Below are 25,401 nucleotides of genomic sequence, written 5' to 3'. Positions count from 1 at the left end.
TATCCATGAATGCTTACCCTCATAGTCTTTTATTCTCCTGGCCCCCCGAGGAATTAGATGGAGAGACATGACCTGTATTTGTGTACAGTTTAAATGAAGGAATACCCCCTTCCCTGATCATGTATGTGTATGCATTCGATTAATGCCTTTTTCTTTTTCATTTGGTCTGTAGGATCCCAGAGCTTCAGCTCTATGTTTCATACGTAAGACAGGAAAAAGAGAGCAAGACAGAGCTGCCCTTTTGAGGCAGACGGGCTGGAAACCCATGGGAGACCTTTAGTCCTTCTCTGTTCCGTGGAAAAGGATGATCTCTTATTACTGACCCAGAAATGTCAGATGGGGCCCAGGGTGAGAGCACATGGCTGTACCTGGGCAAGTTCATGACCATCCTGCAAAAAATGACTCCGTGTATGTGCCCTCCAGATAAGGAGTCACTCACATCATCCTGTCGGCTGAGAGTCAGCCCTTACAAAATCAGTTTGAGCCACTGAAAACAACTGAAATTGAACTCACTGCAATTTGAAAATATTCTGTTTACTTAAAGCCCAGAAGCCTGGTATGAGAAGTATCCAGGCACAGGCAATGGTAGTTAAATTTGTTCATTTTTCTTTCTTGTTGCAACTTTATCTTTTCCGAGCAATTTAATGAAGACTCCAGAGGAAAGAATTAAATGTCTGCTGGTTCAATTACCAAATAATGAAAAGGTCGAAAGGAGCACCATGCACTGTGTGCTGAGCTGCTATAAAAGCCTATTCTTAGAGGGAAAATCTTTTGTGGGCTGTTCACACTTGCATTTTGCCACCCACAAATTGTGCAGACAAGTGTCAGTGTAAGAAGCAGAAATCAAGAGCTGGTATGGGTTGCTCTGCACCAGGGTGAAAAGGCCTGGCCCACGGGAGCATCTCATGATGCCCATGGCAGCAGGTGGAGACACGGCGGAGGCCAGAGTCTTCATCAGGAGGGACCGCGTTGGCATTAAATCCATCCTTTGAGAAGGTTCTAATCATACTTGGCCCTGAATGCACTATAACTAGCCTGTCCTTAGGGCCACATGCAGGGAAGGTCTCGAGGGCCAAAGAGACCTGCCGTCAAGGATTTCAAGGACTCTGTGCAGTCCCCACAGCATTTGAAAAGCCACCCCTGCCTCCAACCTGCCCCAACTATTCACAGAAAAGGAAGATTACGGAAACACAAAAATCCTCTACAGAAGCCAAAAACAAAGATAACATAAAACCATGGCTTTTGGGATTCATTTGAACAATGGTTTTAAAGCTTTAAAAAAATCAAGTCTCGCTGGAAATGATATACAAGCAAAGAGGCAGCTCAGTATAGACTCTCCTCGCCTCAACACCCACAGTGATGGTCTCTCGGCTCATGCTGGGGCCTCTCCAAAACCTTTTGATCCGTAACACCGAAGGACTCAATGGACAAGTCATTTTCACCTTTAAATTAAGTTCTTCTTTGGTTACATAAGAGAATAGCGTCATTCCTAGGAAATATACACTGAAATGCGTAAGGACAAAAAGCTATGATGTATATCACTGGCCCAGAGATAAAAGTGTATGTGTGGGCACGTGGGTGGCTCAGTCGGTTCAAGTGACTGACTTGATTTTGGCTCAGGTCATGATCTCAGGGTCATGAGGCCAAGCCCCGCATGGGGCTCTGTGCTGGGTGCAGAGCCTGATTAAGATTCTGTCTCTCTCCCTCTCTCCCTGCCCCTCCACCCCCTACTTGTGCATGTGCTCCCTCTCTTAAAAAAAAAAAAAAAAAAAAAGTGCATGTGTACATCCATCTCTATCTCTTACCCACATAGATGTAAACATTTATACACACGTGTATACATATCCGTGTGGAGGGGATGAGAGAAAAGCAAGAGTCAATGATAAAGCACATGGGGTAAAATGGTGAACAACTGTTGAATCTAGGTAAACAGAATTTGGGTAGCCTTTGAAATATTCTTATTTTTACAACTTACCTATAAGTTTGAAATTATTCCAAGTTTCAAATGGTATAAAAAGTTTTAAATAGTTTAAAAAGTTTTAAAATTTTAGGGGCATGTGGGTGGCTCAGATAGTTAAGTGTCTGCATTCAGCTCAGGTCATGATCCCAGGGTCCTGGGATCGAGCCCCGCATCAGACTCCCGGCTCAGCGGGGACCCTGCTTCTCCCCCTCCCTCTGCCTCTCCCCCTGCTCATGCTCTCTCTCTCTCTCTCTGTATCTCTGTGTCTTGAATGAATAAATTAAAAAAAAAAAATCTTTAAAAAGTTTTAAATTTTTAGGGCGCCTGGGTGGCTCAGTTGGTTAAGCGACTGCCTTCGGCTCAGGTCATGATCCTGGAGTCCCGGGATCGAGTCCCGCATCGGGCTCCCTGCTCCGCAGGGAGTCTGCTTCTCCCTCTGACCCTCCTCCCTCTCATGCTCTCATTCTGTCTCAAATAAATAAATAAAATCTTTAAAAAAAAAAAAAAAAAAAAAAAGTTTTAAATTTTTAAATTCTTTCTCTTTTCTTCTCCTGTGGATGAGCTTCTTGCTAGAGACCCTTATAATTATACAGCAGCCACACCCTGGGTAAAAGTGCCCACAAGGGCAGCCCCACTCTGTGAGAAGGACAACAATCCTGCTGATGAGGATTCTCTTGGGGAAACCAGTCACACAGATGGTTCTAGAATGGCTCCTCCCATGGTGTACTGATGATTACTGAGAGCTTATGCTGGGGTTGGAGACGGGATTATGGCTAGGAAATGCAAGGATGTCTCTAGCTAATTTCTTCCTGTTTTTCCTTAAAATACTATAACCATGGGTATTAGGTTTTCAAGGTTTTAAAAAGAACTGATACGTCTTGAATCATCTTAAAATATATGCAAAAAAAAAACTGTATGAGAAAAAGAAGATCCCTGAATTATTTATGCCACTCTTTTTGTGGGGTGGTGTCTGATACAAGAGACAACAGAATCAATCTCTTATCAGAATAGAACCTCTCTGAAGATAGGTGTAGACCCTAATCAGTACTGTTACTCTTAAACAGAATTGTGGGATGCAATTGAATGTAAGTATGATTAAATGAGCAGCACCTGAGACAAAGTTCTATGCTTTCTATGCTCACCCCCTTATCCTTAGGAATGCATTTTAAGATCTATGAAAATCTAAGAGGAGGCACGTTTAACTATAGGGTTCTCTCCTCATAAGTTTATATTCTCTTCTCCTTTTTTAGAATTCCATACTTAAAGTCTACTAGGACCACAAAGAAAAAGTAAAGGGGAGGTATGAACTGTAAAAAGTTATTTTCCACACATAGAACCAAACAGGATTAATATCCAGAATATAGAAATCATTCCTACAAATGAATTAGAATTAGAAAAATAATTCAAAATAAAAATTGTCCAAAAAAAAAAAAAATGAACAGGTATTCCATAGAAGAGAATGGCCAAAACACTCTGCAAAGATGCTCAAAGTCATTATTAAGTGGAAAATGCAAATTAAAACTGCAAACATCAAGTCATAAATACCAGATGGGCAAAAATTCCAAAGCCTGACAATATCAAGTGCTGACAGAATTGCAGAACAATGGCATTCTTGGTTACTACTGGAGAGAGTGAAAACCGGAAGAGCCACTTTGGAAAACAAGTGAGCATTACAGAGCAGAGTCGAAGGTAGGCCTGTCCTCTGACCCAACAATTCTACTGATGGGTATATGTTGAGGAACTCTAGCAAAGATGTAGTGGGGAGTGCTATGCAAGAATATTCCTAACAACACTTTTATAATGGAGGCCATCCAAAGTCTGCCAACAGAACAGTGAGCAAACAACTTGAGGCATTTCATACAAGGGAACATTCTCAAGCACTCAAGATAAAGAAACAACAGTTGTTTGCATCCACAAAATGATCATCGGGAACATAATGTGGGATGAAAAAAGCAAATTATAGAAGAATGCATACATTATGATTCTATTTATGGAAAGTTCATAAGGGATTCGTTTTTAGGGACAGAAATACATGTGGTAAAACTCTATAGAACAAGGGAATGACAAACAAAAATTCAAGATAGTGGTTACCTCTGTTTAGAGCAGAAAGGAAAAGCAATCGGGACAAGATACATGGACCTTTAATGGAAATGCTAATGGCCTATTTCTGAAGAGAGGTACAGGGCCCACATTCATTGTATCATGATCCTTTACACTTACACATTTTACAAATATTCTTTTGCATGTATCTAATTTTCAGTAAAAACTTTTAAGAACTTGTGAAGTAGCAAATGACCAAAAATATTTTATCCAACGTTTGTTGGAAGGGAAAAAGCATATAACAACATGCCAGCCATTAGGCTCTTGCACTCTTCCTTTCCAAACATGCCCCACTGGTCTACTTGTCTCTGGTCCCTCTTTGCTCACTCAATCCAAAGCCAACCATCACCCTGAGCTACTGGTTGTCCGGGGCTGGGACAATATTATGCGAAGTTCATCAGAAGGAACGGCCAAGCTTCTCTCTCGGTCATCCTATCCCTCATTAAAACTCAGGCCTCCTCCAGCTGTGAATGACAGGCACATTACCCTGTTCATGCACGTGCACACATACATCCATTCTCTGCAGCTTGATTGTGTTATTATTATATCCAAGTATTACTGAAAGCGATTGTTACCTGACTCTTGACTTTGACTTATTCTCTAATATTTGTATACATTTCATAATGGTAATAGAGTGCTATATTAAAACAAAGCATCTCCCTATCCTCCAATCGGAGCCTGAAATCTGAAAAAGCTCCCTGGAACACAGACATCTATGTTCCAAATACAACCATGTAGCAATAGCTCCTTAAGCCCAAAGTAAAATTTAAAGTGAGTGGTACAGCTATTGTCCACACAGCACTTAAGAACAAAATAAATCTAGCTCCAGGGAAGTCTGACTCCTCACCTCAGTAGGTCATTAAAGATAAGAAAACATTCATCTCTCCCAGGCCCACCTGCCACCCAGTGGATGGGGATGAAGAAAGTTTTGCTCTATTTTCAGTATCATGAAATGTTTTAAAAACTTGTTTGCCTATCAGTGCCTACAGCGAAGTCTGGCTTCTTGCAGCAGTAAAATCCCAACAGGAAAAAAAAATCAGACCGGTGAAAAAATTCTCCTAAATGACCTACCTGGAAAAGCCTATCAGCCAGACCCCTGAAGTTGACCGAAGACCTACTTAGTAGCCGCTGCAAAAATGCGACCACTTACCTCAGCATATTGTGCGACTGAACTGGCTTCAACAGCATACACTCTCCTAGCTCCAGCCTGTACAGCAAAAAATGACAGTATTCCTGATCCGCAACCAACATCTAGAACAACCTGGAGGAGAAAGCAAAGACAACAAAGAGGTGAGAACACATGCAGGTATCCTGGCCCCATGCCAACTTTGAGCCTTGCCATCAGACTTAAAGTTCGAGCTTTGCTATTTATAAGTGGTCTTACCTTGGCCAACTCATGAATCTCTGTGAGACTCCTTTTTCTCAGATATTTGATCGGCTTAATAATACCCACTTTTTAAGGTTTGCTACAGGGATTAATGAACATAAAATGTATACAAATCACTTGGCACCTAATTGGTGTTTTTCAAATCATTGCTCTTATTATTATAGTTTCTTTGTAGCATGGATTGCTTTTAGGATGTTTAGGGCCAAGAAAAGTAAAGTGTCATGAATGAGCTTGCTTATCAAATCTGTTAGCATGAACAAAATGAAAACTGTCACCAGTTTTTATATGTTTTACATATATAATTTTATATAAATAAATATATTTTTTATTTATTCAGAAATAACTGAAGATAAAGCCTTTAAAAATCCAAAAGTGAGATATGTGCTTGTTTTTTATCCAGGCCCCTCCACAAAGTTGGGGAGGTTTATAAATGGAAGGTAGGAGGGTATTAAGACAGTGGACACATGGAATCTACAGACACTTTTCTTCTTTTCTCTGTGTTCAGACCTGGGACTTAAATCAAGAAAATCACCATTCACTTGTGCACTCACAAGCACAAGGGCCCAAGACTTGGGCCGACACGCTAAGAGCAAGCGGTGGATGGCATGTATTGGGTCCCCTCCCCAAACACTGCCGAAGCCAAGGCCCAAATCTCAATCTGATCACTGAAATTTCAGGCTACGGGGTTCCTGCCACATCAATGACTTTGACTCTTAGCATCTTTCAGCACTAGCTTTGAGCAAGACATTTTGATTGGCTCCAAATGCTTACAATAAACATTTGAGTAAATAGCATTATTTTGTCTACTTCAGAGATGACCAAATTGAAGCGCAGATTGACCAACCAGCCCAAGTTCACTTAGCAGCAGACAGGGGAGTTAGGACTTGACTCTGGGTATTTCTGCCTTCACCCAAGCTCATGTTCCATGAAACCATACACTGTTTACTTAAATTCATCTTTATAAATCTGACATTTTAATACAACGATACCAATAGGCGATGTTTGACAAGGAAACAAAGTATTACTTAGTATTACTTTTTGTAGGAAATTTAGAAAAGATTCTTTTTTTACTTGATAGCAGGAAAATTTTTCCAAAAAAAAAAAAAAGGAAATATCAAGACGGTGTGTGTGTGCGTGTCTGTGGGTTTTAAGCGCAGTACCACACTGTGCTGATGCAGATACCGTGCCGTTATTCTAAGAGAGCATGCTGTTAGTGATGGGTTCACAGTGCTCACTTACATTAATGCTAGAACTGCGGCTGGATTCCATACGGTTTCCTAGGGTTTGGGTAATTAGGAGCATTACCAATTTAAAATGTCACCCAGGCTCTGGAATTTGCTGTCAGGCTGTCTATACTTTTAGAAATACCAACATTCCCTTCCCCTTATCCTCCCTTGGAAATACATCTTCACATGGGTCCCGCTCCATTCCAAGAACACCTATGACCACGGTTTAGGGACGGAAGGCCATTAAGGTAGACGGTACAATCCACAGCCCCCCGCCCCCCAAAAAAGATACACCAGATCCAAAAGAACCTTTCTGGAGCCTTATTCAATAAAAATATAAAACTTTAGATTCCATGTTCAGTCCAAAATATGGATGCAAAATTAGGAAACAATGGAAATTGCACCTGCTTGCTCTGGCGACAGGTGCCCTAGAAATGAGTGAATGGTGTTCTTTTTCTCTTTTATTAGGGTGCTTGAAGCACATCTTAGAACAGTGTTTTTCAGTTCCTTGACCCTGCAGATTAAAACCAAAGCAATGTTTGCCACTAGGAGAGAGAGGAGAGAGGTGATGGGGAGGAAGAGAAAAAGGTCAGAGATGGGAGGGAGCCTGATGTATGTGGTTCAACCTCTGCCAAATCAGTCCATTTGGTAGAAGATGCTCTAACAGACCCAGACCATACCTAGAGAAGAGAAGAAAAATTACAAACTAAGGCAATTTTCCAAATACCTTATTTCAATAGCTAATTTCAGGCCAAAATAACCTTATTCATTTGGTTATTTCAAAACAGAGCGTGGGCCTTGGAAAAACAGATAATGTCATCTACTTTCCACTTGTGTATTTAAAAAATTAATAAAGCGATTTTCAGTCTGGGGCTAACAGGAGATGGTGGGGAGTGAAAGGAACATTTTGCCTTGTCTGTGTAAGCCACGCAACATTGGAAAAAAAGCTTTGGCAGGCTTAGAATAAATTCTCTGGTAAAAAAAAAAAAAAAGGCTGAAGCAAATATTTAGGCTCTAATGAAAATACACTATCCTTTCCAGCTGGGGTTTCCAAATCTGGGAGAAGAGAGGACGCTAACACAGATAGGGTTTCTAAAGGACGTTCTCCTGACGCTATTTGATCATCAAGCCTCCTTGGGATGGGAAGTACATAGTTTATCCCCCTTTTATTGATAAGGTAACTGAGGCTTGGAGACACCGCTTCCAGCTCAAGGTAACATGGCCAGTAAGTAGCAGGGCCAGACAGTGCTTGGCCTCCACACCACTGTGGCCTTCTTCTGTGTATCAAAAGATGAGAGGAAAGGGTGTACCGTGTAGAGATGAAAATCTGATCACATCACACCCTAAGGAGACACCACCAATGGTGCTACACAGCTAAGGGGAAGGTCCCCGTCTCCTTGGAGTGTTGTCCTTGGGCCTCAGAAATCCAGCCCCGAGTGACTTTCCTGGCCTCTTTTTCTGTAACTCTCCTCTTGTCCTCCCCACCCCTCCCAGGCTCAGCAACTGCATGCCTTTCCCTGATTCTAGGCTCACTCGTGTGCCATCCTCTGCCACAGAGGCAGCTGACAGCCCCCCAGAGGTTCATGCTCTCTCAGAGTCCACAGCTCTGTGTGGCCATAGGACCACTTTGGCCCAATGGAGTGTGAGGGGAATAATCAGGGTCCCTTCTGGGGGAAGGTGGCCGAAGGTACACTGTGCCTTCCCCACGCTCTCTGCTCCTTATGAAGCGGCACTGGAAACCAGCTCCTGGAGCTAAAAGGAGCCCAAACCCCTGGGTCACCCCTTTGGGAAGAGCCACTCAGAACACACTGGGCATGGCAGGAGAAAGAAAGATTTCATTACGTTAAACCACTGAGATTTAGAGACAGTTTGCTTTAGCAGTTGGCTTACAGCTGGGTGAAATCCCTCATCTCATTTTTCTACCTGGGGAAGTGAAGACCAAGCCCAGAGATCACATCTTTGGGATGCTTTCTCTCACTTCCCCACACAGTCAGTCTAGGCTGGGCTCTGTGTGCCTGATACATAGCTCTCCAGGAGAGCTTATTACAGGATACTGCAAGTACTTCTTTATGTGTTTGCCTTCCCTGCTGAGCCCATGAGCTCCCCAGAGACAAAAATCACATCATCATTTATCTCTCGGCCCCTAGTACAACAGGAAAACAAAAACCATTAATAAATATTTGTTAACTAAATGACTGAACGCAATGACTTAATAGGGCAGTCTCCTCATTCCAACATTGTCTTGAACTATCTCTGGAAAAGGCTTATGCCTTTTTCCAGCCATTTGAACTCTGGGAGTGTCCTTGCATGCAAAGCTAGCAACCAAAGAGGCTAAGCCCAGGATGCCCTTGCCTTATTAAAGACATATCCTGAACTGTTTCCCCCAACCTTACCTTCTGCTTCCTGGCCTATTTCTTATTTCTTAGCCTCCAAGCCACCTCACAGACCTGACATTTATACTGTTTCTCTTCATGATCTCTGTCCTTCCTCCTTGACTTTGATCCCAACGTGTCCCCTGGGTCACTCTTGTGACCATCTGAGGCAGGCTTCTTGGAAGGTTCCACGTTCCTTTTTGCCCCAGGGCCTTAGTATATGCTGCTCCCTTTGTGTGGGGTGCTCCCCACTGCACACTCTATGATACCAGTCTATGGCAAATTTTTTTTTTACCTACTCAGTGCTAATTGTGCTAGATCTTTTCTATTTGCGTCTCTAGATCTGTGCTCCACTCTCCTCCACCTGCTCTTTGTCAGGAGGCTAACCTATGTGGACTGCACCAATGGCTTCCTTGCCACTGGACTCCAGGTGGGAGCAGTCAAGAGAAGGGACAACAGGAAGTCAAAGTGAGGACAGTGAGGTCAGATGACTTATTCTCCTGGTTTCCTCCTTCCTGGGCCTCCATGGATTGGATGTCCCCGCTACCCAAAGCCACAGTTCCTACTGGGCTTCCATCTTTACAGCCATGACCATCCTGTCCAGTCTCCACTCTTGCTAGTGCCAGGCTGCTTCGCTTCCCTATGCTGGCTCCCTTAACTGTGCCCATATCTTGGTGTGCAGTCCCGTTATTTAACTCTCCTAAAGCACTGTGTCGGCTGTGCCATCTCTCTCCGGCAGAGTCCTTGGCTGATACACCAACTCATCCTTCAGATTCCAAATGGCTCTCCATGACAGAAGACATCCCTACTCTTTGCTCCCCTCCCAAGCGAAGTAAAGTCCTCCTGTTGTATGCTTTCTTATCATCACCTCCTCATGCCCTTCCTTTATAACACTCATCACAGTTATAGTTTTCTATCCAATGAGTGATTATTTGATTAATGTCTGCTCCCCTGGACTGTGAGGTTGATTAAGGGAGAGACTTCCATCTGCTTCTCACCCACCACTGAATCCCTGATAATTGCACAGGGTCTGGCACATAGTAGAGACACTCACTAAATCTCTGTTGAACAAACTAAATACATAAAAATGTGTCTCACCGGGGCGCCTGGGTGGCTCAGTTGGTTAAGCGACTGCCTTCGGCTCAGGTCATGATCCTGGAGTCCCTGGATCGAGTCCCGCATCGGGCTCCCTGCTCGGCGGGGAGTCTGCTTCTCCCTCTGACCCTACCCCCTCTCATGTGCTCTCTCTCTCTCTCATTCTCTCTGTCTCAAATAAATAAATAAAATCTTTAAAAAAAAAAATGTGTCTCACCACCACAAATTGGGAACCAATCCATTACCCAGAAAATATTACCTCCTGAAAAAGCACCTTCTACCAGCATAACACATCCTCTCCAATCTAGCGATCCTAAGCATCCTTCAAAGGATGACACTTTTGATATTGCCAGATTATCATTACACTATGATCCAGCTGGCTCTTGTATACAATGCTCCTCTGGAGACAGAATACATCCTCAGCCGCCCCTGGATACACAGGCCGTAACCGAAGACATGGCTAATTTGGGGCTTATATGGGGAGCATAAGAAAATGGTGTGAAATCCTGCCAGAACGAATAGGGAAAAGTCAACAATTGGTCCATGTAATAGTGGCCAAAAATTCTGAGAATTTATTTGTAAATAAAGTAAGTTTGAAAAATATTAAAAAGATAGGGTCATCCTTTTGCTTATACAGATGACTTTAATTACAAGCTTTAGTGGTTTTCCTGGGCAAAGAAATCCTGCAAAATGTTTGGACAGGGCTAAAAAAGCTCCAAGTGGGTTCAAAGCTCTTTATCTGGATTTACTAGATTAAAACTAATGAGGAATATCTGGGTCTTTATGGAAGTGTGAAATAAAATTATTCTTGAAAAATGGAGTAAAAATAAAGTAAATATGTACCATTTGTTTTATACTTATTATGTTGTTAGGCCTGTGTAGGCATCACCTTATTTACTTGCAAGGACAACTCTATAATCAGAGCACTATTATTTTCTCCATGTTGTAAAGAGGCTGAGAATCTGATGAAGGTCAAGCTGTGTACTTACTAAATGGCAGAGATGAAATAATAAAAAAAAAAAAAAACATACCTAATTCAAACCCTGCTCGCTTAACCACTCCCTTCATCTTCCAGCTATGTTATTCCTTGTACTGCTCAGGCTACAGTAATATTGGCCACATGTAGCCTTCTTTTTGCCCCTGGATTTTTGTAATTGCCTTCCAAGAGTGAGGTCCCGATCATCCCACAATCCATTCCTTGAGTTATGCCAGTTATTATTTATTATTTATGCATTCTTTCTTTCTTTGCTTGAGCATATCAATTGCTGATCTGAATTACAATCCCCCAACTGCAATTTTTCTTTGCCCTGTATGCCTAAATTCTGTGCCCAACCCACCTGTCCACTTCCATGGCCAGCAGTGCTTCTTCCGGCCATCCTCTTATTAAAACTGCAGACACCCCCACCAAACCACCCACAGTGATACACGCCCCACACTCTTGCAGCACTGTGCACACTACCACCATTACCTGCCATGGACTGTCTTCCTCCATGGACTGCACCTGACTCTGCCACTGTCCCAACTCTTGACTGACAGATGGACTAAAAACCTTCTAGGTGGTAACAGAATGAAGGAACTGCACGGCCTTTTGTGGTCAGAGAAGAAAAATTCCAAATAATCTCAAGGCCTGCAGAAGACATCCCTTAAGAAGACTTAAATCTTGTACAGATAATTAGCGCTTTCATTACGGCCTAAGAATCCTGCCGTGATAGCTCCTCAGAAGACAGGATTCTACATCTGCTGTGCAGTGAAACTTGGTTTCAACCAAAGAGCTGTCTGTATTTAAATAATGCATAATTAGTGCTTAGGAAACCTTGCTTCATCCTGCCTGGTCTTCTGGCAGAGGACAGATAAACCCATCACCAATCTTTTAACCACCTTTCCCCCAGTTCTCCCATGATTATGGAAAACACAGAGTATGTTGATCACTCTTAGTTTATCTTCTGATGATTAAGCCCCTTCATATGCTGCCAATGGTCTTGGATGAGTGCACCTAGCTCTAAAGCTTTAGACACTCCATCGGACATCTATTAAATGCCTCATGTTACCCACTGTGCCAAGCACTACTAGGGGCTGGGAATGCAGAGATGAATACAGAGAAAGAGATGTCTAAGAAAGAAGCATGACAATATGTTACACTGGCAATGAACGAAGGATATAAAGGGCACAGCGAGAATATGAAGGATGAATATTCCATCCAGCAGTCTGGAAAGACTTCAGTGAGGTAAACAGAGCAATGAAAATTGAAAGTTGAGTCAATGCTGTGCTCTTGGCATTGAGGGAGTGGCTGGAGCACCTGTGAATAACAGAGCCAGTCACATTTAGGAGACAGTAAATTTCCTCAGGAGCACGATCTGTATGCTAGAGGTAGAAGTAGGCTGACACATGAAATATGAACATGGCACGACCAGAAGCTGGAGAAACTGGCAGATACTTGATCATGACAGTCTTACAGACAAGACCAAGAGCTTGGACTGGAATCTTAAGCAAAAAAGGACCATAACATGTTTCAACAGGAGAATTCTTTCACTGTTGCATTTTTTACATATTTTATTTTTTATTTAAAAATTTTTAATTTACATATAGCTGACACACAATGTTATATTAGTTTCAGGTCACTGTTGCATTTTAATAGCATCACACTGGTGGCATGGGGTGGAGGGCACAAACTCGGAGTAAGCAGAGCTCGGGGGAAGCAGAGCAAATCCAGGTGGTTCCTAACCAATATCAGTCCCTTCTTCCTTCCTCGCAGGACCTCAGTATTAGTGAGTATTTATTCTCCTGCATGTGGTTTACCATCCCCCAGTCTCAGGGAGGGATCCTGAACCATCTAGCACAAACTTAGCTAGTTCCCTTCCTCTTGCCAACGATGGCTTGAGGCTTGGGTGTGTGATATAATGTTATTAATGAGACCTGAGGGGACGTCTGCTGGGGGCTTTTGGGAAATAGTTCCTCCCCCCTAAGACAGACACACAGAAAAGATGCCTCTTCCTTTTTGGGGACATGGTTAAACTGGGGTGTGATGTTCCGAGTAACTGGGTTAAAACACCTTGGAGGCATACCACCTTCAACTGTTCTAGCCAACGTGAGTGGGGAGCTTCTCCTGTGTAAAGCCAAAGATATTTTCACTCTGGTCCAAGTAGGGAAACTAACTGGAAGACTGGCAACATTCTAGGAAAGGTACACTAAGAAGGAAAACTGAGAATGAGCTGGGGGACAGAGGGGAATGGAAGAGTTGCAAAAATGCTAAGTTAATAGAAGCTGAAGGATTTGGAGACTGGAGAGGAAAAGAAAAGGTCTAGGTTGACTCCCAGGTTCCTGGCTGGGGTGGTGTTTATAATCCATTTGGGTTCTGCGTCATGCCAGGATGGAACATTTGCCTCGCTGTTTGGCTGGAGTGGCCCTAGAAAGAGGGTGTGCTGATCTTCAAAACCAGGACCTGAGTTTCATTGCTCCTGCTGCTGCAGCCCCTGCTGCCTAAGGAGTCTGCTGCGGGGGCTCCTTTCATTTCTCAGACTGGTCAGGGGCAGGACAAAACCGCTCCCCCACTCATGCCCCAGGCATTCTGTTCCTTGCCTCCTGCCTAGTTCCCCTGTTGTGTGTGAGGCGGGAGGCAAGCACTACAACATCTGCTCAGCCCTCATGCATGTGTGCCCTTGAAGTGCAAGGGAGCTGACACCCCCTGGAGGCAAACTTTGACCAATGCAAGATGGCGGCCAATGGACACATCATTCTCCTCTCCTCCCCTTAGATGAACTACTTGGAGATAAAGTGGCTTCACATGCCTCTTTGAAAGACACCAAGCAATCAGTTTTTCATAGAGCTGTGGCGAGCTCAGTAATATGCTCTCTTATTCTCTCTTTCTCTCTCTCCTTTCTGCCTGGCCTCATTCCCCGTTACTTGTGCTTTCCTGAGATTGCCCTCCCTAATAAAGTACTAGCGCCTAAGCCTCTGCCCTAGGATCTGCGATTTAGGGAACTGAGGCTAAGAAAATTATGGAAGTTATATGAAATTCAACATTTACCGGCAATTCCATTCTAAACCCAAACCACCACTGAATCTGAGTGGCTGTCAATAGCTCAGATTTAGGAAATTAAGTGAAAAGCAGAGCCCAAGTTCTAAGTTCATCGGAGCCGAATTCCTGGTCTAGTGCTAGAAAAGATCAGGTTCTAGTACAGTACTTACAACTGCTTATTAATAGATTGTTGGGTCCTTTGTAACTGCTTCTTATTGATTTTTATCTTGTCTACTTACATTCTTATCCTGGAAAGCAGATATTAAAACCAAGTCACCTACTTTAGAAATTATTGTTGCATAGAGTGTTCTATCTAATTCTTTAGCAAAGTCAGTAGCTGCTCCAGATTGGTCCTTCATGGCACTGCCCTAGAGGGAACATGAAGGCTTAGAAATTCAACCCTAGGAACTTTCTAAACTGGCTTGCATCCAGTGAGCAGGCGATCCATCAGGCCAAAATTAATAGTAAGATAACCAATAAAACCATAGTAGTGAAATATTAATCCTTCAAACCCCTCTTTTTCTTCCCTAGTTCCCTCACATGCACAGCTGATGCACTGACAATATCACCTTAGCAATCTGTCCCTTCTTTAATGATTTTGCAAAAGTGGCATCTGGTATGATGGTCATTAGTGCCATTTACCAACTATTCCTGGTTCTCCTTATGTGCACATGGTAGAATCTCGTTCCCTTGCTCTTTAAAATTAGGAGTGACCACCCACATGACTTGCTTTGGCCCATGTAATGTGGTCAGAAATACCACAGGTCACTTTCAGGCAGAAGGTTTAAGAACCAGGGGTGTGGTCTGCCACTCTCTCTTCTCTGCATGTTGCATGTGGACGCTGCTCCTTCAGTCTGGGTCCCAGGGTGAGAATGAGACAAAGCGCAGCCCTCAGCTGGCCCCTAATGGATTAAATGAGACATAAAGCTCTGGTCGTTTACGAGGTTTGGGGGTTGACTGTTACAGTAACAGAACCCAGTCACCCTAACAAGTCTGGGTAAGTCATATCTTTGATCGATGATCTCGGATTCAGATACCCCAGTGAGGCCCGTCCACAGCATTCTGATGCTGTGCTGAGACTATGTAGCTGCCCTATGTAGCTCGCTAAATTCTTACAGCCACTATATAAGTGTTCTTACCCCAATTTAAAATTAACCTCAAAAAAATTAAGGGCACATGTCACCATCTTGAAAGATGCAGAGATAGGCTTTAAGCACACATACCTTGGCGAGAAGTCTGTCTATTGCATTAAAGCCCCCAGCTCTCTCATTCCCAAATGCCCTAAAAAACAGTCAAACAGTCTGAGACCATTATTTATTCAGTCTTTTTGGCTCTCCCTGAAAGCTGTACTTTGCTTTCATACCAAATGAAAGCATTTTCCTCTGCTGACTCTGGTATCTCTCTCCCGTACTCCTTCAGGAGCAGACTCTATTGAAGCTCGGGAGAATCCTGGCACAGACACACCATCTGCCTTCATGCTCACATTCAGGAAATCTACACAGAGGCTCCCTTAAGGCTTCAGGGCCCAAAGAAATCAGTTAAGACTGAGGCCCATTTCTATGTCTTTCTGTTCACCTCTACCTCACAAAATTAATCCCTGGGAGAAGTTCTTGTGATATATGACCCAACATGAACCTTGGCCTTTATACTGGGTTGAAAAGTGTCTCCCAGAATTCATGTCCACCTAGAACCTGTGAATGTGACCTTGTCTGGAAATAGGGTTTTTATAGATATATTAAGATAACAACATATTGGATTATGGAGGGCCCTAAATCCAATATGATAGATGTCATTACAGGAAGAGAGAAACTTACACACAGAGACACAGATGCAATGGGGAGAAATGCCACATGACAACAGAGATTGGAATGATACATCTGCACGTCAAGGAGCACCAAGGATTGCCAGCAACCACAAGAAGCTAAGAAGAGGCAAAGAAGGATCCTCCCCCAGAGCCTTAAGAAGGAGCATGGCCCTGCCAACACCTTAATTTTGAACTGGCCTCCAGGACAGTAGGAGAATAAACTTCTGTTGTTCTAAGCTACCTAGTTTATGATAATTTGCCATGGCAGCCCTAGGAAACTAGAACAGCCTCCAAAGTCCAAGCCATAGGAAAAAAAAAAAATGCATTACTCAGGTCTCTCTACAGATGTATAGACACAGATACATAGACCTGAGTTTGCATGTAACTACCACTTAGTAGCTGTGCACCCTAAAGCCAGTTACTCAAATATATGTATCTCAGGTCCCTTCATCCATACTATTAGACTAACAAGCTGTATCATATTTGTTTGCTCTATGGTACGGGGTACTTGCCATTCTTTTGTGCCTCTCGGCATCTGAACCCCTTCCTGGGTTTGGACAGCACCCCACTTCTGAGGCAGCACCAACTTCCCAGTAGGGAAGCGGGAGGTGTCCGATACTCTTTTCCAGCACGCTTGAAGCTAAATCACAGGCATGACTGATGTTCGGCCAAGATGACGTGCTTTGCACACGAAGCTCAGAACGTGAAGATTCGGGAATGCCACAGAATCTGTTCAGGTGCCTCCAGATTCGAGCGCGTCAGAGGGACGTTCTAAGGATAGCACTCAAGGGCAGCCCCGGGTGGAGGCTGCGCCCCTGCGGTGCCCATCTCTGGCTGCACCTCTGTCTCTTTGAGTTCAATTCTGCAGCATGATTTTGGAAATGATTCTTGGTCATGTGGCCTCCACACCTAGTGTCCAATGATCCTGTACCTTTTAAGGCAATTCTTTTCTCTCTTTCTCTCCTTAAGTCTGCAGAGCTGGTTTCTGATGTTGGCAGCTAACAACCCTAACACGCAAGTACTAAGTGAGATGAGATGTGCAAAACATCTAGCAGGAATCCGGAGTTATTTCCTTTCTTCCCACCTCCCTACGCAGTACTGAGCAAGGATTTTGCTGTCAACAGGTCAAAGACTATGCTCAGGGGCAGGAAGTGGAGGATTTAAAGAACGGATTTCTTTAAATGTGGCATCTATACACAATGAATATTATTCTTCCTTAAAAAGGAAATCCTGCCATATGCAACACCATGGATACATCTGGAGAGCATTCGCTAAATGAAATAAGCCAGACATGGAAGGACCAATACTACATGATTTCACTTATGTCAAGTATCAAAAACAGTCCAATGCATCGAAGCAGAGAGTAAATGCTGGTGGCCAGGGGCCGGGGTGAAGGAGAAACAGCACAGTATTAGTCAAAGGGTATGAAGATTCAGTTATGCGAGATGAATAATTCAATTCTTATTCCTAGACATCTACTGCACAGCCTAATGTCTGCAGCTAACAATACCGTATCACATACTTAAAGAATTTGCTAAGAGGACAGATCTTACTTTTAAGTGTTCTTATCACAAAATAATAACAATAAGTAAAGATGGTAGGAGGAAACTTCTGGATTTGTTTATGGCATAGACTGTGGTGTATACCGACGCCACCAAAGTCATCCAGTTGTACATGTTAAATATGCATAATTTTTTGATGTGATTCATACCTCATTAAAGAGGTTTTTGGAAAAAAAGTAAGGAGGCAAGAGCTGTTTCATCACACGCAGATAGGACTACTGAGTGGGTCTGTGCTGGAGCCTTTATTCCCACTGATGATGAAGGTCAGGCCTCATTAGTGCGCCAGGTTAACCAAGGGTGTGCAGTGTTTCAAGGCGGGAGGAAAATTTTAGAGGAGGATGAGAGACAGACTCAAGCACCTTTGACCAAGCTGATGATAAGCTCACAGCGAAGAAAACTCACACTGGAAGGGCCTGGAGCTCAGGCTCTGCAAATCTGAATAGCAGCTGACAATCAGGGCAGGTTGCTTTGCATGTTTGTTGTTGTTATTTATGGGTTTTTTTTTTTTTTTTTAAGTCTTCAAATCCCCAAATCCCTTCTTCCTAAGCCAACTGCATATTTGAAGGCACGAAGCAGCTGTTGCGATGGGGGATTCTCTCCTCTGTGAAAACGCTGATTTAAAAAAAAAAGTAATAAGCTCCCGGCTCCTGCTTATTCTCCTGTTTCCAGCAACTGGTGCCCTGACAAATGAAGTGTCAAAATATTTCCAAATTAAAACCCTACAGTTCACACAGCCCCACACCCTCAGCAGGATGGACTTCCCCTGCTTGGACCCAGCACACACTTGAAGAAACTAAAAATAGCTAGATGGCAATTAACAGAAACTCTGAGGAGGGGAATGGGGTGGGTTCCAGCAGGGTCAGTTTCCTGGATGGGTTCCAAATGGAGTTCTCAGCCAGCAGTGCTCTGGCCAAGAAAAGATTTTCATTAAAACTGCATGGAGGAGGCAGAATGAAAAAAAAAAAATCAAGATTTGAAAGACTGAAAATTATAGCAGAGGTAGAAACTACGGCATCATCCCCAACATCATGAGTGACGACCATCATACTTGCTACTAGGTACTGATTTCCTATCATGGGTCACTGAGAACTCCCTATGCAATTTGTCATCTTGACCTTGCAAGGACTCCAAAAATTAGTCACTACTCTAACAGATGAGGACATTAAAGCCCAGAGTCGGTAGACAACTTGCCCAAGAGCTCAAGAACAACAGGATAAAGGTCTATGGCAGGTGCATGGTGAATGGCCAGGCTGCAGTTCAAACGCGGTTTTCCGGCTCTGGAGCTCCACCATAACCCATGTGCCAGGCTGCCTCATTCATGCACAGGGAATGGGGAATCTAGGTGACCAAATGTTTCCACACCACCCTTTAGCCCAGAGAAGCAAAATTCTCCCTTGGCAATTTCAGTAGTACCTCTCAGGGGTTGTGGAGGTGGTGGGCTCTAAAGTAAGACTGACCTTTTCATTTACTAAAGCAGGGAAATTAACAGCATCCTTAGGCCTCAGTTTTTTTAGCTCTAAAATGGCCATGAGGGGCACCGGGGTGGCTCAGTCAGTTAAGCATCTGCCTTTGGCTCAGGTCATGAGGTCCTGGGATCCAACCCTGCATCAGGCTCCCTGCTCAGTGGGGAGCGTGCTTCTCCCTCTCCCTCGGCCCCTCTCCCTGCTCATGCTCTCTCTCTCACGCTCTCTCTCATATAAAAAAATAAAATCTTTAAAAAATAAAATAAAATGGCAATGACGCTAGCATTTATCTCACAAAATTATAACGAAGACCAAAGGAAGCTGCTATAGACTGAATATCTCTATACCCGTAAAATTCAAATGTTGAAACTCCAATCCCCAATGTGATGGTATTTTTTTTAATTCAATTAATAAACATATAGTGTATTATTAATTTCAGAGGTAGAGTTCAGTGATTCACCAGTCTTACATAACACCCAGTGCTCATTACATTACGTGCCCTCCTTAATGTCTATCACCCAGTTACCCCATCCCCCACTCACCTCCCCTCCAGCAACCCTAAGTTTGTTTCCTAAAGTTAAGAGTCTCTTATGGTTTGTCTCCCTCTCTCTTTTCATCTTATTTTATTTTTCCCTCCCTTCATCTATGATCCTCTGTTTTGTTTCTTAAATTCCACGTATAAGTGAAATCATAACTATCTTTCTCAGACTGACTTATTTCGCTTAGCATAATACCCTCTACTCCATCCATGTCATTGCAAATGGCAAGATTTCATTTTTTGATGGCTAAGTAATATTCCATTGTATATATATATATATATATACATATATATATATATATATATATATGCCACATCTTCCTTATCCATTCATCTGTCAATGGACATCTTGGCTATTGTGGACATTGCTGCTATAAACACTGGGGTGCAGGTGCCCCTTCAGATCACTACATTTGTATCGTTAGGGTAAATACCTCGTGGTGCAATTACTAGGTCGTACGGTAGCTCTATTTTCAACCTTTTGAGGAACCTCTATACTGTTTTCCAGAGTGGCAGCACCAGCTTCCATTCCCACCAACAGTGTAGGAGAATTCCCCTTTTTCTGCATCCTTGTGAACATCTGTGGTTTCCTGACTTGTTAATTTTAGCCATTCTGACTAGTGTGAGGTGGTTTCTCATTGTGGTTTTGATTTGTATTTTCCTGAGGCCAAATGATATGGAGCATTTTTTCATGTGTCCGTTGGCCATTTGTATGTCTTCTTTGCAGAAATGTCTGTTCATGTCTTCTGCCCATTTCTTGATTGGATTATTTGTTCTTTGGGTGTTGAGTCTGATTAAGTTCTTTATAGATTTTGGATACTAGCCCCTTATCTGATAAGGCATTTGCAAATATCTTCTCCCATTCTGTCTGTTGTCTTTTGGTTTTGTTGACTGTTGCCTTTGCTGTGCGAAAGTTTTTATCTTGATAAGGTCCCAATAGTTCATTTTTGCTCTTCCTTCCCTTGCTTTTGGCAATGTTTCTAGGAAGAAGTTGCTGCAGCCGAGGTCACAGAGGTTGCTGCCTGTGTTCTCCTTTAGGATTTTGATGGATTCCAGTCTCACATTTATGCCTTTCATGCATTTTGAGTCTATTTTTGTGTGTGGTGTAAGGAAATGGTCCAGTTTCATTCTTCTGCATGTGGCTGTCCAATTTTCCCAACACCATTTGTTGTCTTTTTTCCATTGGATCTTCTTTCTTGCTTTGTCAATGATGAGTTGACCACAGAGTTGAGGGTCCATTTCTGGGCTCTCTATTCTGTTCCATTGATCGATGGGTCTGTTTTTGTGCCAGTACCATGCTGTCTTGATAATCACAGCTTTGTAATAGAGTTCGAAGTCCAGAATTGTGATGCCACCAGCTTTGGTTTTCTTTTTCAACATTCCTTTGGCTATTCGGGGTCTTTCCTGGTTCCATATAAATTTTAGAATTATTTGTTCCAGCTCTGTGAAAAAAGTTGATGGTAGTTTGGGGGTGCCTGGGTGGCTCAGTTGGTTAAGTGACTGCCTTCAGCTCAGGTCATGATCCTGGAGTCCCAGGATCGAGTCCTGCATCAGGCTCCCTGCTCAGTAGGGAGTCTGCTTCTCCCTCTGATCCTCTTCCCTCTCACGCTCTCTGTCTCTCATTCTTTCTCTCTCAAATAAATAAAAATCTTTAAAAAAAAAAAAGTTGATGGTAGTTTGATAGGGATTGCACTGAATGTATAGATTGCTCTAGGTAGCACAGACATTTTAACAGTATTTGTTTTTCCAATCCATGAGCGGGGAACATTTTTCCATTTCTTTGTGTCTTCCTCAGTTTCTTTCATTAGTTCTATAGTTTTCTGAGTACAGATCCTTTACCTCTTTGGTTTATTACTAAGTATCTTACAGTTTGGGGTGCAATTGTAAATGGGACTGACTCCTTAATTTCTCTTTTTTCTGTCTCATTGTTAGTGTATAGAAATGCAACTGATTTCTGTGCATTGATTTTATACCTGCCATTTTGCTGAATTCCTGTATGAGTTCTAGCAATTTTGGGGTGGAGCCTTTTCGGTTTTCCATGTAGAGTATCATGTCACCTGCAAAGAGTGACAGTTTAATTCTTTGCTGATTCGGATGCCTTTTATTTTTTGTTGTTGTTGTCTGATTGCTAAGGCTAGGACTTTTAATACTACGTTGAAGAACAGTGGTGATAGTGGACATCCCTGTCGTGTTCCTGACCTTAGTTAAGGTGAAAAGCTCTCAGTTTTTCCCCACTGAGAATGATATTCGCTGTGGGTTTTTTGCATATGCCTTTTATGATATTGGGGTATATTCCCTCTATCTCTACACTGTGAAGAGTTTTAATCAGAAAGGATGCTGTGCTTTGTCAAATGGTTTTTCTGCATTTAGTGAGAGGATCATATGGTTATTGTCCTTTCTTTTATTAACGTAGTGTATCACATTGATTGATTTGTAGATGTTGAACCAACCTTGTAGCCCAGGAATGAATCCCACTTGGTCATGGTGAATAATCCTTTTAATGTACTGTTGGATCCTATTGGCTAGTATCTTGGTGAGAATTTTTGCATCTATGTTCATCAGGGATATTGGTCTGTAATTCTCCTTTTTGGTGGGGTCTTTGTCTGGTTTTAGGATCAAGGTAATGCTGGCCTCATAGAACGGGTTTGGAAGTTTTCCTTCCATTTCTCTTTTTTGAAACAGCTTCAGAAGAATAGGTATTAATTCTTCTTTAAATGTTTGGTAGAATTCCCCTGGGTAGCCATTTGGCCCTGGACTGTTTGTTGGGAGATTTTTGATTGCTGCTTCAACTTCAATGGTTGCAGTTGGCTTCCCTGCTCTGATGCCTGGGAACTGTGACCTCTCAGGAAGCACTGCACTGCCCTCAGAGGAAAGGGGATATATATATATACACAAAAATAAAATTAAATACAGTGGAAGGATAGGATATAACTGTAAAAATAAAAATTAAAAAAGACTGAAAAAAGAGTTGATAAAATAAGAAATTGGTTGAAAAGGAAAGAGAAAAAAATTAAAATTGAAAGAGTAAAGAATCATGAAGAAAAAAACCATGAAATCTATATACTATTTGCCCCTAGTGTTGTAGTTTAGTAGTTCTGTGTGATTGGTAAACTTGGTCTTAGCCAATGTTCTTGGTGATATCCTGGGGGAAGGGCCTGTTGCGCTGATTCTCAGGCGTCATTGCCCCAGGCAGAATTGCACCGCCCTTGCCAGGGGGCCAGGCTGAATAAGCAGCTCCGGATTGCTCTTTGTGGCCTTCATTCCCTGAAGTCTTTCCGTGCCACTTGGGAGAATGGAGATAAAAATGGCAGCGCCCTCATCTCCAGCCCGGGAGCTTGAAGCTCAGGGCCCCACTCCTTAGTGTGCCCTCAGGGCAAAGCAGTCAATCAGTCCTGTCCCCCTGGTCTCCCTGTGCACTTTGTGTTCACCTGGCCTGTGACCGAGCATTTCTATCTTGGGCACATGATCCCACTTCGATCTCTAAACCCTGAAGACTCCTGCAGCGTGTACCCGCACTGCTCCACCCGGGGGGAGGAAGGGGGTTCCTGCCAGTTCTGCCGCTTGTTGGGCCCCTGATTGAGAGTGGTCGCCCAACCATGCCAAGGTTCTGGGTTTATGGCAACCCTGAGCTGACTGGGCTCACTGATTACAGCCAGCTTCCCTGCTCTGATGCCTGACAACTGTGCCGCATTCAGGCACCCCTGTCTTCCTGTGACTCCAGGGATCCTGAGGCCACACTGTCCCATCTAGGATTCTGCCCCACTTCACCACCTGAGTTCCTTTCAGGCAGGGATGTCCCTCACTGGAGGAGACTACTAAAAGTTCCGATTTTGCACTCTGCTGCTATATCACTTTCCAGTACCTGGCTTATGGAGGCTCTCTCCCCCCACAGTTTATCTTCCTGATATATTGCCTTGTTTTCACTTCTCCACACCTCCTACCTTGCAGAAGTTGCTCGATTTTCTATTTTGTAGAATTGCAGCAATTCTTCTCTTAGATCTCTGGTTGAGTTCACAGGTGTTCAGAATGATTTGATAGCTATCTAGCTGAATTTCTGGGACCAAACAAAACTAAGGTCTCCTACTCCTCCGCCATTTTGTAAAGTTCAATGTGATGGTATCTGAAGATGGGCCTTTGGGAAATAATGAGGTCACAAGTGCAGAGCCCTCATGATGGGGATTAGTGCCCTTGTAAGAAGAGACATGAAAGAACTTGCTTCCTCTCCTTCTGGGCCGTGTGAGAATATAACAGGAAAGCCACTATCTATAAGCCAGGAAATGAGTCCTCACCAGACACTGGCTCTGCTGACACACTGGTCTTGGGACTTCCTAGCCTCCAGAACTATAAGAAACAAATGCGTGTTGTTTAAACCACCCAGTCTATCATAGTTTGCTATAGCAGCCTGAACCAAGACAGAAACAGTATATGGAAAGCTCTTGGCATGGTGCTTGCATATACTATGTTTCTCAATAAATAATAGCCACTGGATTGATCATCCTAAACCCATGCCCTTCTTAGAGAATTAATTTCACCAAGAAAGAATACAAGGGTTTAATGAAAAGGTAGCATCCTCCATGGACTCACAGGGATTATTCCAGACTGGTCTTCAGAATGATAAAGCAAACAAAAAAAGAACTAAAAAAAATTTTGGGTTTGTGGGGGATTTGGTAGATTCAGAGTGGTGGTGAGCAACCATTCTAGACTGTCTAGGAATGAGGGGATTCTTCAGACATTAAAAGCGGGATAGTTAGCTATTTCAGTTTTCAGAGGGGAGGGGATATTTACTACCAGGAGAGGTCAGTACTGGAAAAAGTGTACTGACCTTCTCTTTTTCCTTCATAGTAGGAGTGACCTATATGCCTGCTAACACTGGGAAACAGTACTGAGCATGCACAGCCTGGAGCTTGGAAGCGGCCAGCCTGCTCACCCCCTGCTCAAGCACGTGCTCTTCAGTTCCCTATATATAGGAGCTTGCCGGGCAGGCTCTAAGCTTATCCAGGGAGACTAGTTGTTCAGCATACAAATGGGTGGAAAAATTCAGTCTGTGGGGGAAAGAAATAGGAAGGCTTATTTGGCCACAGGTCCAAGCCCTGTTCTCTCATCAGCATTAACAACCATAAAGCTGCTATTATTTTTACCTGACATCTGTGTCTATTTCTAAATTGGTTCAGAACTCAGAGGGGGAGAGAGATATAATTAATTATCAACCATGTGATTAATTATCACCTTCATAAACCCCAACAGATAGAAGTCTATTTTATTTCATTGGCAGACAAACCCCTTTCAGGCTGTCAGGAAAAGGATATTTTGCAAAATCAAATGAGGTTACAGCTATGAGTGACCTTAAAGATGATCCAGTCCAATATCTTCATTTTTATAGATGAAAAGATACACAGATGAAATGGTCAAGTGACATAATCCACGTGAAATTCTGTGAAAGCTTATAATGCAAATTATTCATATGATTGGTAGTTTGGGAAGCAGTCTTTAGAAGCTATAACCCCAGAATTAAAAACAAATTATAGAAATACAGAGAACAGATTATAAATAATAGAAAACAGATTACAGATTAAAACAAAGCAACTTTAGAGAGAGAGAAGTTTCCCTCAACAAAAGTATTACCTCCAGAAAACACATTCAAACCATGAAGAATAGATCAATATTTTGGAGGTTGTTTTTTTTTTAATTAGCAAAAAATGCCTACCTTTGGTCAATAAGACTACTTACCCACAATCTTGAATACCAGCTAAAGTGTCAAAAGAAACAAGCATTTCCCCTCTATCCTAATCCTACCCACCTGCCATAATAAGGTTCTCCTCATTAGGAATGTTCCCTCCTATCTGTTAACCAGGCAGGCCCCACTGGCAAGGCAAGGGTCC

At 42.9% G+C, this 25,401-nt stretch overlaps 1 protein-coding gene across 1 annotated transcript in view; it reads right to left on the bottom strand.

The window, feature by feature from the left end:
• LOC110584335 (histone-arginine methyltransferase CARM1-like) overlaps positions 1–25,401 on the bottom strand; it is a 177,185-nt gene that overhangs the window by 71,376 nt on the left and 80,408 nt on the right. Inside the window, exon 5 of the mRNA XM_044920742.1 lies at positions 5,211–5,321. Coding sequence (XP_044776677.1) covers positions 5,211–5,321 — 111 coding nt within the window. The remainder of the gene's footprint in view (positions 1–5,210; positions 5,322–25,401) is intronic.

The sequence above is a fragment of the Neomonachus schauinslandi genome, chromosome 13, assembly GCF_002201575.2.
Source record: "Neomonachus schauinslandi chromosome 13, ASM220157v2, whole genome shotgun sequence".
Classification (NCBI taxonomy): Eukaryota; Metazoa; Chordata; class Mammalia; order Carnivora; family Phocidae; genus Neomonachus; species Neomonachus schauinslandi.
Note: the sequence above shows the minus strand (reverse complement) of the source record. Positions and strands in the feature narration are given on the sequence as shown.